Here is a 19,430-nt window from a genome sequence, read left to right as displayed (position 1 = left end):
ATATTGTCATATTATATTAGATTTTGCTGCTTGTTCAATATAAATATTAATCTAAAATGAGATGAGGCGAGGCAGTGGCGCAGTAGGTAGTGCTGTCGTCTCACAGCAAGAAGGTCGCTTGTTCGAACCTCGGCTCAGTTGTCGTTTCTGTGTGGAGTTTGCATGTTTTCCCTGCGTTCGCGTGGGTTTCCTCCGGGTGCTCCGGTTTCCCCCACAGTTCAAAGACATGTGGTACAGGTGTATTGTGTAGGCTAAATTGTCCGTATGTGAATGTGTGTGTGGATATTTCCCAGAGATGGGTTGCGGCTGGAAGGGCATCCGCTGCGTAAAAACTTGCTGGTTAAGTTGGCGGTTCATTCCGCTGTGGCGTCCTCGGATTAATAAAGGGACTAAGCCGACAAGAAAATGAATGAATAAATAAAATGAGTTGAAACAACACAATTTGTGAGAATTTTTTATTGAATTTTTTAGCACAACTTAATTGTTTTATGTAGGAATTCACAATATTGAAAAATCTAACATTGCAATATTTTATTTTTCTGTCATATATATTTCTGAATACAATTTCACCAGATGGTGACGCAGTAGTGCAGTAGGTAGTGCTGTCACCTCACAGCAAGAAGGTCGCTTGGTTGCTGGTTCGAACCTCAGCTCAGTTGGCATTTCTGTGTGGAGTTTGCATGTTCTCCCTGCGTTCGCATGGGTTTCCTCCGGGTGCTCCGGTTTCCCCCACAGTCCAAACACATGCGGTACAGGTGAATTGGGCAGGCTAAATTGTCTGTTGTGTATGAGTGTGTGTGTGGATGTTTCCCAGAGATGGGTTGCGTCTGGAAGGGTAAAAACGTGCTGGATAAGTTGGCGGTTAATTCCGCTGTGGCAACCCCGGATTAGTAAAGTGACTAAGCCGACAAGAAAATGAATGAATGAATTTTATCAGATCACTTGGATATTTCTCCTGGAAACAGTTGATGATTTTAGATTGATTGGCTTAATTCTGTAGGGGAGCGCATCTGCATAAAATATAATAAACAATCCACAAGCACAGACCAATACAATAAAGATAATCATTCATATTAAATAAACAGCCTTTTCTGAAGAGTCTTAACAGTATTCAGGTACAGCAATTAAATAATCAAATATAAAATAATATTGCGTAGTCTTCATTGTGTGAATAATTCAATTAAATTAATGGTTATTAATGTACAAATGCTACGGTTTCTAATGCTTTTAAAACCCCCACACAAACACATTCAAATGATAAACTATAAACCAGACTCAGCGATTAGACCGTTGCGAATGATCACATTGCTATATCGATGCTGAAACAATATATTGCACAGCTCTAGTTTTATGTTCAATCCACTTAAATTTGCTAAGTTAACTTAATGGATTTGTGTTTGGGATAACATGAATGTCTCGTGTGGAGTCCCTTCATTTTTTAGTGTAGACTCCATAGAGACGTTGAGCGAAAATACTGCGGAAAGTCTCATCGGCACTGACCAGTCTAGGCCAGATCGCTGAGGAAATCCCCTGTATTTGTTGTTGTGTTTGAAACCAGATCTGTTAAATGAGTTTGACAATGAAGATGACATTTTTGGAGTTACATTACCCCTTCATAAATGAGGCTCTGTGTGAGTGTGTGGCTCTTTTGATACTAGAGAAGGGCCAAGAGGAATCCGCTGCTGTTACTGGAGTCGGTGCACATGTAAAGGGGCTGTCACAACATTAGTTTGCCATTTAGAAAGGATCTTTTTTGTCTTTATTATTTTTAATATATTGTTTTTGTCTTTTGTTGTTGTTATTATTTTTTTAGTAATCCAGAAAAGGCTTATTTTTCATCCATCCATCAATCTATTTTTCTATTCTATCCATCCAATCATCCACACATCTATCTATCGTTTCATCCATGCACCCATCCATCCATCCATGCAATATTCTATCTTTCCACCCATCCATCATTCCATCCATCCATGCATCCGTCCGTCCGTCCATCCATCCATCCATCCATCCATGCAATATTCTATCATTCCACCCATCCATCATTCCATCCATCCATGCATCCGACCGTCCGTCCGTCCATCCATCTATCCATCCATGCATCTATCCATCCGTCCATCCATCCATCCATCCACCCATCCATCATTCCATCCATCCATCCATCCATCCATCTATCCATCCATCCAATATTCTATCATTCCATCCATCCATCCATCCATCCATCCAATATTCTATCATTCCACCCATCCATCATTCCATCCATCCATCCATCCATCCAATATTCTATCATTCCATCCGTCCATCCGTCCATCCATCCATCCATCCATGAAATATTCTATCATTCCACCCATCCATCATTCCATCCATCCATGCATCCGTCCGTCCGTCCATCCATCTATCCATCCATGCATCTATCCATCCGTCCGTCCATCCATCCATCCATCCATCCATCCATCCATCCATCCATCCATCCATCCATCCATCCATCCATCCATCCAATATTCTATCATTCCATCCATCCATCATTCCATCCATCCATGCATCCATCCATCCATCCATCCATCCATCCAATATTCTATTATTCCATCCATCCATCCATCCATCCATCCATCCATCCATCCATCCATCCATCCATCCATCCATCCATCCATCCATCCATCCATCCATCCATCCATCCATCCATCCATCCAATATTCTATCATTCCATCCATGCATCCATCCATCCATCCATGCATGCATCCATCTATCCATCCATCCATCCATCCATCCATCCATCCATCCATCCATGCATCCATCCATCCATGCATCCATCCATCCATCCATCCATCCATCCATCCAATATTCTATCATTCCACCCATCCATCATTCCATCCATCCATCCATGCATCCGTCCATCCCCAAACTGATTTCAGAAATGTGGGGAAACTTGTCATTTTAGGCTTGAGTCTGCGTATGATTAACCTTTCAAAAAGTTTTTAGAAAATAGTTTTAGGACTTTTTGTGCACACACAATACATGCAAATGACTCATCCCAGTCTTCATCACACAAAATTAGCATGCGATGGCATGTTAATTGAACTATCCCGACGTGTCGTTCTTGTCATTAGAGCGTTTCTCTCCACAGGAATGTTACATTGCAGCATTGTCACTTTTGATCGTGTACACAATGCGTTTTTTGTGCGCTTTTGATTAAATCTCACAGAGCTTTTCCATCACCATGTCACAATGACAGTGATGAAACGCCTGTCGACAGGTAGATTTCTCTGATAAAAATACAAATGTCAAAACATAATATAGTAGCTTTAAATCACCAGGCTGATGAAGGCGATTCACAGCGATTGTTTATTCGCACCTCCAAGACCCCCTGGATTTGTTTTCTAGTAATACTTAGCTAAAACAGCATAAGGATTTATTGTTTTTTACTAGAAAAAGATCAATTTCATGCAAATGTCAATTTTGTCATGAAAAAAAAAATGTTTTCAGCAAAATAGTGCAACCCTTTCTGTGTTTTTTTGTGTAGGCTTGTATTTTAAAGGACTGTAAAAATACTCAAACATATCACTGTGAATGTTGTCAAAGAATTATCTTTGATTTACCAAAGTGACACAAGTGTCAATTTCACATGCATGATTTTCCCTAATAAATGCAAAAACCTTTTTTATTTTTTGCTCTGTAGAGAGCCAACTCCTTTTGAATTGCATTTTTTGTGCAATTTAATTCACAGAATTTCTACAAAGTATGTTGTGTGCTGTAAACTTGCTTTTCAAAATCCATAACGCATGTTTATTCTCCTCATTTAAAATCCAAAAATAAAAGTTTTTACATATTAGCGGTAGAAGGACTTCAGATTTTTGGAAGTCAAATTTTATGTTATTAAAGTTGACGTCGACTAGTTGCTGATGATGTCATCAATAAAACACAAGACGCAAATATTTTGCGACATGACTATAATTTCATATTTATTTAGACTATTATAACTATTCTAGCCTATTTAATGTTGAATATAAAGCAAGAAGGGATCTGATCATCTGATGACAAATGTTTAATTTCACCTGTGGAAAAAATAGTCTAATAATGATGTCAATGACAAATGGCAAGCACATGTCTTAAATGTAATAAATCAACTTCATAATTATGAATAATTATAATATGGTGTCATCACTTTACTGTGAATTAACAACCAGGACATACAGTTGAAACCAAAAGTGTACATACACTGTGTAAAAAGAGATATAACTATTACAAAAAAGTCAGATATTAATGCGACTAAACTTTTTCTCTTTTAGGTAAGTTAGGAGATCAAATGTGTTTCTGTTCTGCTTAATAGCAGAATAATGAGAGGGATATTGTTTGAGAAATTGTTATAACTTTTCTTGAAAGTCAAGTTTACATACAATATGATTATTATGCTTCTGAAAAAGCTCAGATGATGATGTCAAGGTTTTGGAGGTTTCTGATTGGCTAATTGACAACATTTGAATTCATTGGAGGCACAACTGTAGAATAGCATTTAAGGAAAAGCTCAAACACACTGCTTCCTTGTGTGGCAACATGGGAAAATCAACAAGCCTGAATCAACAACAAAAGCCAGATTACAATTAGCTGAATTACACTGGGAAAAGACTCATGTTTGGAGACATGTCCTGTGCTCTGATGGAGCTAAGATTGAACTGTTTGGCCATAATGACCAGTGTTACATTTGGAGGACAAAGGGGAAAGCTTACAAGCCTAGAAACACCATCCCAACTGTGAAGTATGGGGGCGGCAGCATCATGTTGTGGGGCTGTTTTGCTGCAGGAGGGACTGGTCCACTTCACAGCATAGATGGCATCATGAAGAAAGAACATTATGGAGAAATACTGATTCAACATCTCAAGACATCAGCCAGGAAATTACAACTATTGGGCTCTTCCAAACAGACCATGAACCTAAGCACACTGCCAAATTAGTGAAAATGTGCTTTAAGGACAACAGAGTGAATGTTTTGGAGTGGCCATCACAAAGCCCTGATCTCAATCCTATAGAAAAAATGTGGGCATAGTTGAAAAAGCTTATCCAAGCAAGACACCCAAATGGGCCAAAATTCCTGTAAACTATTGAGAGAAGCTTGTTGAAGGATACCCAAAACATTTGACCAAAGTTATAAAGTTTAAAATAAAAGCTAAAAAAAAAAACAAAACAAGGAAATGTGTGTAAACTTTTGACTGTCTTAAAATTAATAAAAAAGTCTTTAAAAAAAATCTCTAATTATTCTGGCATTTAACAAATGTAAATCATTTAGGTAATCCTAACAGACCTAAAATAGTAAACGTTTAGTATGATTTACCTTCAGACATTTTTACAGCGTATGTAAACATCTGGTTTTAGCTGTATTTAAAGTCTATTCAAGTCCACCATTACAGGTCTTTACAAAAATAGCATTTCAACCAATAGTAGACCTACACACATATCTAATATTATTAATGTTGTTTTACCATATGTTTGAGAAATACTATTAATAGCCGACTCATATTAACCTTTATTTTACATCTACAGAATCATGAGAAAATCCTGATCTTGATTTTAAGCACAATAAATCATGATTCTCATTTCAGCCAGAATCATGCAGCCCTATTTGAGATTTTACTGCAAATATCACAGCCATACTGCAGGAACTGCTCAAATTCACTCCTGACTCCTGTCATTAAATGCATAAGCTCAAGTGTCGTGCTCTTCATTCAGACTCCCTTACTTTTTTAATTAAGGAAATTGATTGTCCTGTCCTTTTCAAAAAGCATATTATACTTTATTAAGTAAGTTCTGGAGCAGGCACAATAACCGAAGAGCAGAAGTTTAATATAGGAAAGGAAAAAGTGGGGGTGGATGGTGAACTAGTGATTTGAATCGACTGGTACAGCAACGCGGTGAAAGCCTGGGAGCTATAAAAGCAGATTATTCGCTTTCTGACGGCGGCCTGGAATGGTAATGTCTCGCTGCTTTTCCCCTGGAAGTTTTAATGCAATTGTACACCGTATCAGGTATTAAAAACTTCTCATCCTCCCACTCCGCTCCTTTATTTCCTCTGTGTTGGTTCAGATGCTTTGTAGTTTTGAGTCTCATTTTTTTATTCTTAGAAATTGAGAGCTAGTTCAGTGAATCAGAAGATCTCTGTATGTTCTGTAGATTAATATGCTAGTCAGATATTAAGTAGATAAAATCATTTAGACCTGAATTGTATACTGATTTACAGAACAGATGCTAGATTGTGATTGGCTTGTGAGAATTCTTTTTGCGCACCAGCAGAACTGCATATTGTCTAACAGATGAAATAGTTTTAGCATAACTTAAAATATGTACAGTGTCTTCAGAATTTGAATTATTAGGTTTTTTGATTGTGGTATTAATTAATTAATTTATTTTTAGAGGTGTTGGTTCCATTAATTAACTTTTAAAGAATAATATCAAGTCATAAAGGAAATTAGTCACATTGTTTTGCAGATTATTATGCATTTTTTAGGTTTTAAATGCAAGTAACTTAATCAGTAGGTCGAATCATTTAGACTTGAATTGTAAACTGATTTATTGAACAGATCCAAGTTGGTCAGTGGCTTGTGGGATTATTATTTTCTCACCATCAGCACTGCATTATATCTAACAGATGAAATATTTAATGCCTGAATAAATATCTACAGTATATTCATGGAGAATTTGATTTATTATGTTTTATGATTGTGATTTCAATTTATTTATTTGTTTATTTTTAGAGGTGTTGGTTCCATTAATGAACTTTTTAAGAATAATATCAAGTCATAAACAAAAGTAGTCGTATTGTTCTGTAGATTAATGTGCATTTCTGTTTTGAAATGCAGGTAACTTTAAATCTAATCATTTAGACTTGAATTATAAACTGATTTATTGAACAGATCCAAGTCGGTCAGTGGCTTGTGGGATTATTATTTGCTCAGCAGCAGTACTGCATAATATCTAACTGATGAAATATTTTATTGTATAACTAAATGAATATGTACAGGATCTTCATAGAGAATTTATATTGTTTTATGATTGTGATTTCAATTTATTTATTTATTTACTTATTTGTTTGTTTATTTATTTGTTTATTTTTGTAGATATGTCGGTTTCATTTAATAAACTTTTTAAAAGAAAAATTTGAATTATTAGGTTTTATGATTATGATTCCATTTTATTTATTTATCTATCTATATATTTATTTTTTTAGAGATGTTGGTTTCATTAATGAACTTTTAAAGAATAATATCAAGCTTTAAAAGACATTGTTCTGCATATTAATATGCTATTCAGGTAAGATAATCATTAGATCCTATCATTTGGACTTGAATTGTTAACTGACTTATTGAATTAATCAAAGATTGTGATTGGCTTGTGGGATTTTTTTTCCTCACCATCAGCACTGCATAATATCTAACAGATTAAATCATTTTAACGTAACAATATATATATATATATATATATATATATATATATATATATATATATATATATATATATATATATATATATATATATATATATATATACAGTATATTCATGGAGATAAATTAATCAAATTATTTGATTTTATGATTGTGATTTCCACTTTTATTTGTTTATATGGATTTTTGTTCCATTAATGCATTTTTGAAGAATAACATCAAGCATTAAAAGGAAAAATATTTATATTGCATAAAAATGACAAGATCTTAGTCAAGCATAATATAACCAATCATAAAATAGTTTGTTCAGACACATTTTAAAAAAAATTTAATAGACTTGGATTGTAATGCTGGACAAAGCTTAATCACATCCAATATAAGAATTTGTTGTGACATTGTGTGTGTGTTTTATATCTTTGTTATGTATATGTGAAACAAGCATATACATAAAAACAAAACTATTTGTGTCATAGATATTTAAATTGATATGTAATTATATATATATATATATATATATATATATATATATATATATATATATATATATATATAAATAAATTAATATAAATATAGTTGAAGTCAGAATTATTAGCCCTCCTGTTTATTTTGTTTCCCAATTTCTTAACACATTTCTTAACATAATAGTTTCATTAACTCATCTCTAATAACTGATTTATTTTATCTTTGTCATGATGACAATAAATAGTATTTTACTAGATATATTTCATATACTTCTATACAGCTTAAAGTGACATTTAAAGGCTTAACTAGGTTAATTAGGGTAACTAGGTAGGTTAGGGTAATTAGGCAAGTTATTCTATAATGATGGTTTGTTTTGTAGACAGTTGGAAAAAAATGTAGCTTAAATGGGCTAATAATTTTGTCCTTAAAATTGTGTTTAAAAATTAAAAAAACTGCTTTAATTTTAGCTGAAATAAAACAAACAAGACTTTCTCCAGTAGAAAAAAATATTATCATACTGTGAACATTTCCTTGCTCTGTTAAACATCATTTGGAAAATATTAAAAAAATAAAATAATTCTGACTTCACCTGAGTGTGTGTGTGTGTGTGTGTGTGTGTGTGTGTGTGTGTGTGTGTGTGTGTGTGTGTGTGTGTGTGTGTGTGTGTGTGTGTGTGTGTGTGTGTGTGTGTGTGTGTGTGTGTGTGTGTGTGTGTGTTTGTGTGTGTGTGTGTGTTTGTGTGTGTGTGTGTGTGTGTGTTTGTGTGTGTGTTTGTGTGTGTGTGTGTTTGTGTGTGTATATATATATATATATATATATATATATATATATATATATATATATATATATATATATATATATATATATACACGTATATCTCCACTTAAAATATAAAAATATGGGTATTTGTTTTACTGATGCATTTATTAATATTATTTACATCTTTTTATATTTTAATTTACTGTTCCTTTAACACAGTTAAATGACAAAAAATATAATAATAATAGCTTTACTCATCCAGAGTGTGGTGTTTTCTACTCTTATGAAAAAAACATGCAAATATAGTTATTTATTTACTGTTTGATTGACGTTTGGTAAATTAAAAAAGACAAATTCTAGATTTCCCATTATGTTAGATATGTTTGCAATTGGGCATAAAACCGTGCATCAGATCCACAAATGAACAATTTTAGCGTGTGGATTGGTAATTACCGTTTAGTTTATTTGTCATTCTCATCAGCATGTTTCAGATTAGCTGTCAGGCTGTGGTTCGCATGCAGTGTTTTACCTTTGATTGCATTTCTCGATACGATGCGGTGATGATGTGCCGTTTTGAATGGAATATGACAGATTACAAATGTACGCCATCCGATGTTAGTTGCACCTCAAAATTTCTCTTCACATTTAAAGGATAGTAATATGACAGGTGCGTTTCTCATCAATATCAGTTTATTTGTGTGTGTTTAGATGCTGGGAAGCTTCATCTGCAGCGAGCGGGAGATGCTGTGTGTGGCGTGACAGGGTGTGGTTTCTATTTGTGATTAGATTTTCTCAAAAGCTTTTATTAACTTAGCTCTGGTTAAGGTGTGGCCCCTCTGCGAAGCTGGAATTGCTTGATTTAATATCCATTTGCATCACAGACTAAATGAGGAAATTGCTCTGGACGGTCTGTCGAAATAAGACAGGCCCCTGTTTTGTTAAATCATGAGAAACCGTAATTGCCCTCAATTGAAACTGGCCAACGCGCAACGCAAAATGATCTTTAACTGGTGTGTGCCATTCGAACCCGCTCGCAGAAATTGACGTCTGTGCCAAAGGAAAGTCTAGTTAATAGCGCGATTTGCCTGCTATGAACAAACACGCATGACCTCATCCAGTTCTGATGGAAATTTTTCGCTATGAATCACTTTATAAATTCCCTATTTCTCTCTCTCTCTATCATCTTTGATTTTGGTAACTGATTAAAATGTGTGTCTGTAAGCCACATCAGTGACATAAGCACAGATTTTATTCATTAAAACGTCATCAACAAAGGCCGGCGCCGGCATAGTCACCGATATTAGAACCTCATTGCTGTTTATGGATTGAGCTGGAGGAGCAGAACCGTTTCTCTGGCTTTTGGTCTCAGAGAATCAAAGAACAATTGAAGAAAGAAGCTTTTATATTTATTGCGCTTTCTTTTTCTGAAGAAGCTTTTATGGAGAGCAGAATGGGCGCCTCTTGCTTGTTTTTTAGCATGGAGCAGACAGCACCACACAGTGAGCGTGTTTCTTGAGTAATGGTGAGTAGGAGTGTGTGAATATTAAGGAGAAAAAAAGGGGGGATTTTGTTCAATAATTATTTTTAGAGTGTATTTTAGTGTGGTTTAGCAGGCCTTCATTCATTTTCTTGTCGGCTTAGTCCCTTTATTAATCTGGGGTGGCCACTGCGGAATGAACCGCCAACTTATCCAGCACATTTTTTACACAGCGGATGCCCTTCCAGCACACACTCATACACTATGGACAATTTAGCTTACCCAATTCACCTGTACCGCATGTCTTTGGACTGTGGTCGAAACCGGAGCACCCGGAGGAAACCCACGCGAACGCAGGGAGAACATGCAAACTCAATACAGAAACACCAACTGAGCCGAGAATCGACCCAGCAACCTTCTCGCTGTGAGGCGACAGCACTACCTACTGCGCCACTGTTTAGTAGGCCTGTCATGTATAAATAAAGGCAGTACACTAAAGCCACCAGTATGTGGTGACAAGTTCTTGTCTTAATAATTTGTTCTAAACAGTTCATTTACACAAGTAGCAGACAACAAGGGTTGTCATGATACTGGAATTCAGTACCAATTGATGCTGTAATTTTAAAAACGTCCATTTGAGCGCTGTTGAGTCCGTTCTTAAACACCGCTGATTTGCTATCGTTTTCACGTGCGCAACAGAAATGATTGTGATTGGCTGTGAAGGTCATCAGTTCACCAAACTCATTGCTGTTTACTGAGTGTAAACACACATACAGGGACACTGGAGCATTTCAAAGACACGTTGATCAGCTGGTTTGTCTATAAGCTGAGAGATTGTATGGGTGTTTCCCAGTACTGGGTTGTGGCTGTAAGGGCAACCGCTGCATTATATATATATATATATATATATATATATATATATATATATATATATATATATATATATTAGGGGTGTCACGATTTCGATTTTTAATCGGAATCGATCGAAATTTATGCTCAATTTCGATTATCAAATCCAAAAATAGAATCGTCGATGCTGCCACGCCCCCATGTCACGTCAGCTTGGCTTGCCAAGTGGGAAAAAAACAGGCTTGTTGAAGTGCTTGTTGAACTGCAGAAGCAGGAGACCCGTCGACAGAGCTTAAACCCTCTCCTCTTTCAATGAAGTCGCCAGTGTGGAAGCATTTTGGATTTCCAGTGAGTTATGTTGACAACGTTCGTGTTGTCGACAAAAAAAAACACAGTTTTGCAAACTCTGCTATGTACGTATTACGTACGGTTTGTCTGATAGACAACACCGGCATCGCGATCCTCCGCCCGCCCCCTTTGCAAATCCGCTCGCGAAAAGTACACACTCAGGCCCTGTTTACACTGTCTTTGTTTTTAAATGGCATTTTAAAACGACAACGATTTGACATCCACAGTGGCGTGTAGCATTTCTGAGCAGCCCTCCTTCCTCATTACCTCTGAAAATGTACATCACGTGACCACACAGACACAGACGCACACACAGCCTTGCGCTAGAGACAGCAGGTCCAGGCAGTCAGAGGACTGCTTCAATCTTTCACTCACTTGTACTTAGTCATTTTAGCGAACACCTCAGATACTGTTGGCTGGTTCCTGTTGGTTGTGCGTCTTTTTTACCGACGCCATTATAACGACACAGATCACTGCCTATTCACGAGTCCCGCAGAAAAAAGTGATTGACTGGTGGTAATTATGTGTGTATCTTGCCTTAATTCATTTACTGTATGATTTGTTTATGGGTAAAACAAAGACCATGCAAGTCAGGTAGTTTAAACGGTAGGCTACTAATAATTAATTGGTCATTAATTAATTAATTATTTATAATCGAAAATCGAATCGAATCGTGACTTTAGAATCCAAAATGTAATCGAATCGAGGATTTGGAGGATCGTGACACCCTTTATATATATATATATATTCAATACAGTGAAACCAAGATATTTTCATCCAATGTTATAAGACCATCAAATTCTTCTCTCTAGTGTCTAACACAGTTCTTCTCTTCTGTTGTCCTCCAGATATGGTGCGGAAAAAGAACCCCCCTTTGAGAAGTGTCGGCGGTGAAGAAGAGGAGGCTGAGGCGGTGCTGGCCGGAGCCACGGATCCAGAGAGCGCCACCACGGGGAGCCAAAACTCAGATGCCGACCGTGAAGACCAGGAGGAGCCGGCGTCCCCTGGCCCTAACAAACCTGACCTTCATTACTCCAGCCAAAACTCCAGCCGAGAGGGCACCGACACCGAACCGCTGGCCTCGCCAACCAACTCTGATCCTGGTGAGAGAGAACACAATTGATTTGTGTTAAGAGAACATGAAGAAATTAAGTTGACTTACTAGTTTAACTAATTTAAGTGCATTGAACATAAAACAATCAAGTTATCCAAAAAAAGCTGAATAATTATGTTGTTTCTGCTCATTTTAAATATGTAGTTTGAACGAAGAGCAAACATACTTTTTTTTTTTTTTTTGAGTGCAGAAGGTGAAGAAGACTGTCCTAAAATCTCCACCCGGGCCAGCGGTGTCATCGTACAAAGCTGCACCAGTAACGGAGAAGAAAAGGACGTCACAGGAAGCCCTCCATCATTGCTTAGCTCTGACAGTCCTGTTGACGAAACCCTGGATATCTCTAAAGTTCCTCCAGTCACGCTTCACCCACAGCGGCCCGTCGGAGGAGCTGAAAACGCCCACAGTCCTCTAGGAGGTGAAACCGGGGCGCCTCCAGCCTCCTCTCCCAAACTGCAAGACTTTAAGTGCAACATTTGTGGATACGGTTATTACGGCAACGACCCCACGGATCTGATCAAACACTTTCGTAAGTACCACCTAGGCCTGCATAACCGGACGCGGCAGGACGCAGAGCTGGACAATAAGATTCTGGCGCTTCACAATATGGTGCAGTTCACAGCCCAGACGCAGGCCAAAGAGTCAGCGCGTGTCCTGGGGCAGCCGGTGCAGAGCGGGTCTGTGGTCGAGGCTGGGTCACCCAGAGCTTCAGTGCTCAACGGCACCTACGATGTACAGGTAATTACAAAAAAAATCAGGCTTTTCTAAATTAATATCTTAACTAAATTTTTAACTAAATTAATAACTTACATTTTAAATGCATCACTTATTTATTCTGTGCTGTAATAAAAACAATACTACTACTGAAATAAATAATATTATAGCTGTGGTAATTTTACATTGATCATAATTAAATATAAACAATACAAAAATATTGATTTTATTAATTTAATATTTACTATATTAGTGGTCGGCCATTATCGGCATTAACGCAAGACTCTTATCGCGCGATAAAACAAACATCACCGTTAATCTATTCTCAAAATTGGGTTGGGAGCTGGGTCTATTCTACACTAGCTATGATGACTTTCACCTTGATATTTCAGCGAGGATATAAACCTGGCTAAATTGCACTGTATGTGCGTATTCCTACTGTGAAATTACCTCATCAAACGTGACGTGCTAACATGGATGCAGTTCACTAGAGTGAATCTGATTAATGTTAGCTCCACATCTGACTATCAGGCACCTGTAGAGTTTATGCGTTCCAGTAAAACATACACAAATAAATTAGACCGGGTGCTTTTTAAAATGAATGACGGTGAATGAAAGTCAAACCAGTGAACCGTCTGACAAAAAAAAGTGCCCTTCTGAATCAAATCAGCAGGATGCCCTTCTGGATCTTTCACTTACTTCGAAGATTCTACTGACTGCACTAACATGGACATCTGTAGTCTAGTTATTTGCCTTAATAAACAACAATATAATTAAGGTGTTTACGTGAAGTGCTTCATGTAAGAGTTTCTTGTAGTTTTGGGTGACTTTAACTGCAGTTCGGCAGTTTCGCTTTCACTTATGAACATTTCATTCATGCCCCCGTGACAAACTGGGCTATTGGACGCAAATAATGAGTAAGGACTGGAGAGAGTGTTGTGTAAATTAATAACACACGCCTGATAGAAAGATAGAAAAAAAAAAAACTTCTGCATTTCGCAATGTGTGTCCGTGCGTGTGTGTGGTCCTTTACTGACAGCCGTGTGTGTGGATCTTTGTCAGAAAATATGGTGAAAAGTCCTACATGACGGTAATAGTTTGATCAATGTGTTTACTTCAATAATGCCTCTAATATCTGCATACTCCACACGTCTTAAATCCATTTCTGTTTAAGTAAGTTATGACTTTAGTCGGATTAAGGTCATCAAAAATCGCTTTTACAAACTCATGTAGGTCTACAGTTCAACATTCATGTTTAACTGAATAAACAGTGAGTAAACACAAGTACGTCTTATTGAACATCATCAATTTTCATCTCCAATTATCATAGTAGGACAGTTCCTCAAGCAGTTTGTGATGCATTTTGGAAACAGGAGATGAGCCCCTGGTCTAATGCGCCACCTGGCTTGAGAAACCCGTTCTCAAAGACTTACTTTTAGCCATTATTTGGGTAGCACACATATTATGAATGCCTTTGGCAGAATTTAAATGAGCCATTTTAATCTAGATTAATTCCAAGATTACAGTGAGATTAATCTAGATAAAAAAAATAAATAAATCTATACCCACCTATAGGAGTGCTCAACATAATTGAATACCCCCCATTTGAAAATTAATATTTTTATTAATTTCTTAGTGAATATAGGCAGTGTATTTTGGTGCATTTAAACAAAACAGATTTATTAAACAGATATATTTATTCAAATAATATTTTAGTCATATTTCTTAATCAAATATATTAAGAAATTAAAACATAATACAATTAAATTCAAGCAAAATATTGCTAAATAACTTACAATTTACAAAATTTCAACTATTTAAATTTCATTTTATGCTTCTTGATTTTTCCTCATTTTCTATATTTGTATTTAATATTTTTTCATAACATATGAATTGGGTGTACTAGTTTTTGGACCGCTATTGTTAAGATATGTTGTTAGATAAGCTCTACGTTTCTAAATATAATTTTATGATTGATGAGCTGATTAGTTTAATTATTATTAATTTTTAGAGATGATGAGCTGATTAGTTTAAACATAAATCATTAATAATAATAATAATAATAATATATTAATTAAAATAAATTATAAAAATATTAATATAATACTGATATTAATATTTTTTTAAAACTTGAAAGTTTAATATAATAAATGTAGTAATAGGAAAAGTGTCTTGAACCGCAAACCAGCATATTACTTATGCTATATTATATCAGCGTATTATCATCTTATTATTATATTATTTATGTAAAAGGAAAAAAAAATTAAATGAAACTTTCTGCATGATCATGTAACAGAAATTACAGTTTTGAATCACAAAAAATGTTAGTATTTTTAGATGTATTATTGTAATATATAAACTTTATATTGAATTTCAAATAATTTTAATATCAAAATACATTTAATGTAAAATCAAGTTACTATTTTACTCTTTTAACCTAAAAATAAACACATATGTGTATGCATATTGGAGTTTCATATCATACCTCTCATCTCCTGTATTGTAATCAAATCAGGCCGTCTGCCACCTGTGAAATGCAGTTTTATGATGCATGGAGTTGCTCCCTATTTAGCGCATTCCGAGTCAGTGATTTATGAGGGCTTTCTGTTGCTCTAAACCTTAGGAGCCGCCTTGCTTCCTACATAGGCAGAATTAAGTCAGACCCATGGGTCATTAAGACTTTAAAATGATGCATGCTCATGCAACTGCAAAACTTCACATTTATATTACAGAAGTAAAACCACTAGACAGACGGTAACACTACATGATGCATGCAAAGTCATGCACGCGCTCAAACTTACACACTGATGAACATTGGCTGAATTAATTTCGAAATTTTGACTGGCCTTCATATTTGTTCATGCGTGCGCTTTTAAAATAACTCCGTGAATAAGCAATCAAGCTGCTCCATTGAAATCTAAATGAATGCATCATTTGTCATTTCACCTTGGTGATTTCTGATTTACAGAAACAAACAAACAGGAGAATGTGAAGGAGATTAGACGGATCATGTTGGCACATTGCATCTGGCTTTGTTCTGTGACTTTTGGCTGATTTGGCTTAGCACTGGCCCCAGTGTATCATGTTTAGATGGAGCGGTAATTGCACATGTGCATGTACTCGATCAAGCAAACACTCAGCTAACAGTACATGAGTTTTCTTACAATCGATTTCAATTCAACATCAGCCTGTCTACAAATTGCAGTAATACAGTATATATATGAAGAATGAGTCTATTCAGAATTTGTTCTCAGTGGAATTTTCTACGCAGTAATATCGACGAGTGTGATGTTGAGATATTTAATGACTTCAACAAGGATATTGACGCACAATTCCAATATCTATAAAGATGCCACACAAAATTTGAAAAATATTTCATTATTATTATTATTATTATAAAGTATACATTAATTATTATGTTGAGACATTTAATGACTTTGACACAAAACTTTTCACAAAACAAAACAAATTTTCATAAAGATGCCATACAAAATAAATAAGCAAATAAATAAATAAATTAACAAATAAATAGATAGATGCATATTATTATTATTATTATTATTATTATCATCATCATCTTCATCATCATCATTATTATTATTATTAAGAAGAACAACAACAACAATAATAATAATAATAATAATAATAATAATAATAATAATAAATATGATACATTAATATTTATGTTGAGACATTTAATGCCTTCAACAAAGTCTTTGAATTTAAAAAAATAAATAAATAAAATATAAAAAATAATAAATAAATTTCAAATATTTTATCATCATCATCATCATCATCATCATCATTATTATTTTTTTATTATTAATATTAACAATAGCAACAACAACAATACAATAATATTAATAATAATAATAACATTTATTATTATTATACATTAATATTTATGTCAATATATTTAATTACTTCTACAAAGTCATTGACACAAACACAAACAAATAAATAAACAAATAAATATTGCAAACATTTTATTATTATTATTATTATTATTATTATTATTATTATTATCATCATTATAATTATTCATAATATTATTAATAATAATAAGTATACATTTAATGACTTTAACAGGGTGATTGACACAACTTTAAATTTCATAAAGATGGCACACAATTTTGAAACAAAATAAATAAACAAACAAATTAATAAATAATAAATAAATAAATGAGTATTTCTAATATTTAATGAATATTAACAATGATAATAATAACAACAACAACAATAATAATAATAATCATAATCAAAAGTAAACATTAATATTTATGTTGACATTTTATGACTTAAACAAGGTCATTCACCAACTCCAATATCTCTAAAGATGCCACAAAGCAATTAAAAAAAGGACTGCAAATGATTTTTGTTTCTTATAATAATAATAACAATTATTATTATTGTTTTTACATTTAAATAATATAACACTAATTGTAATATTTGTATGCAGTTTCTAAAAAAAAAAAAAAAAAGAAAAACTTTAGGAAAATGTCTTTTGCGGTCTTTGTCTTGAGTTTTCTTTTTCTTCTAAAAAGTGCTCACAATCTTTTTCAATTCAGCATCAGCCTGTCTAAAATTGTTGTATTACATTATAAATTCTTAGGAAAGAAAAAAAAAAGTTTGAATAATGAGTCTATTCAGAATTTGTTCCTGGTGGAATTTTCCATGCAGTAATATCGACGAGTGCGATTTCTCATTTTTCCAATGAAAAAAGTGGGGGAAAAAGAGCGTAGGGAAGCTGCAGAGGGGAGCCAGTGAAAACATAGGAGTCCATTTATTTTAAACGATGGGTAATGAACAGATGTCTTAGTCATTTTTCTGCCCAACTTTCAGCACGGCTTCACTCCTCTCTTCAGAAATGTCATGTGTACAGCTTTGGCGGCATATTTAAGTTCACTTTCTGGGAAATGTAGGTTTATTCAGTGCAGGGATTCGTTCTGCTTCATTTATCAGCCTTATTTGATTATTTGTCATTGATGTAACTTTATAAAAGAATAAAAAAGTTATTAGCCCCCCTGTTTATATTTTTCCCCAATTTCTGTTTAACGCAGATAAGATATTTTTCAACATGTAATAGTTTTAATAACTCATCTTTGTCGTGATGACAGTAAATAATATTTGACTAGATATTTTTCAAGACACTTCTATACTTTCTATAAGTTAACTAGGCAGGTTAGGGTAATTAGGCAAGTTATTGTATAATGATGGTTTGTTCTGTAGACTATCGGGGAAAACATAGCTTAAAGGGGCTAAGAATTTTGAGCTTAAAATGATGTTTAAAAAAAATTAATTACTGCTTTTATTCTAGCCAAAATAAAACAAATAAAACTTTCTCCAGAAGAAAAAATATTATCAGACATACTGTGAACATTTCCTTGCTCTGTTGAACATCATTTGGGAAATATTTTAAAATAGAATCAAAGGGGGCTAATAATTCTAACTTCAACTGTATATATCATATTATAATATGGGTAATAAATCTAATACTTTTTTAAAACAGTTTAAAATTGTAATGTATTGTATTATATTTAGTTATGGTATTTTTTTTATTATTGAATCACATTCCACACAAGATAGATAGATAGATAGATAGATAGATAGATAGATAGATAGATAGATAGATAGATAGATAGATAGATAGATAGATAAAAAATAAGTATTGCAAACTGTTTTTGTTAATAATAAAAATAATGACAACATATAATAATAATAATAATAATAAATATAATAATAATAATAATAATAATAATAATAAATATAATAATTATAATAATTATAATAAAATATAATAACACTTACAAAATACATATATTTTTCTTATATTTTTATTTTTCAAATGTTATTATTATGATAATCATCATCATCATCATCATTCATTTAATAACACACACACACAAAATTTAAATAAAAGAAATAAAAAAATGTATGATTAATTATTTAAAAACATTTGTTTGTTTATTATAATTTGTTGTTATGTGTTATTATTATCATGTTATTAAATGTATGATGATGATGATGATAATAATAATAATAATAATAATAATACAATTTAAAAAATTTAATTATAAAAAAGTATATGTGTTGCATAAGTATTGCAAACTAATTGGTTCATTATTATTATTATTATTATATTATATTATTATTATATTGTATTTTATTGTTAATATTATTAGTATAATTATAATATTTAAAAATAATAGTGATGATGATGATAATAGTAATAATAATAACAACTAAAAAATAAATACTGCAAACTAATTATTATTATTATTAT

General features: G+C 33.7%; 1 protein-coding gene across 4 annotated transcripts in view; it reads left to right on the top strand.

Moving 5' to 3' along the window:
- trps1 (trichorhinophalangeal syndrome I) overlaps positions 1-19,430 on the top strand; it is a 262,736-nt gene that overhangs the window by 62,981 nt on the left and 180,325 nt on the right. For all 4 annotated transcript variants that reach the window (XR_015516252.2, XM_087295078.2, XM_087295077.2 and 1 more), the window contains 2 exon segments: positions 12,171-12,425; positions 12,627-13,171. Coding sequence is in view for 3 of the 4 variants with exons in the window: in XM_087295078.2 (XP_087151204.2) it covers positions 12,171-12,425; positions 12,627-13,171 (800 nt within the window). In the remaining variant the exon portion in view is untranslated.

Source organism: Danio rerio, chromosome 19 (assembly GCF_052040795.2).
Source record: "Danio rerio strain M-AB ecotype USA chromosome 19, GRCz13ab, whole genome shotgun sequence".
NCBI classification, from domain to species: domain Eukaryota; kingdom Metazoa; phylum Chordata; class Actinopteri; order Cypriniformes; family Danionidae; genus Danio; species Danio rerio.
Note: the sequence above shows the minus strand (reverse complement) of the source record. Positions and strands in the feature narration are given on the sequence as shown.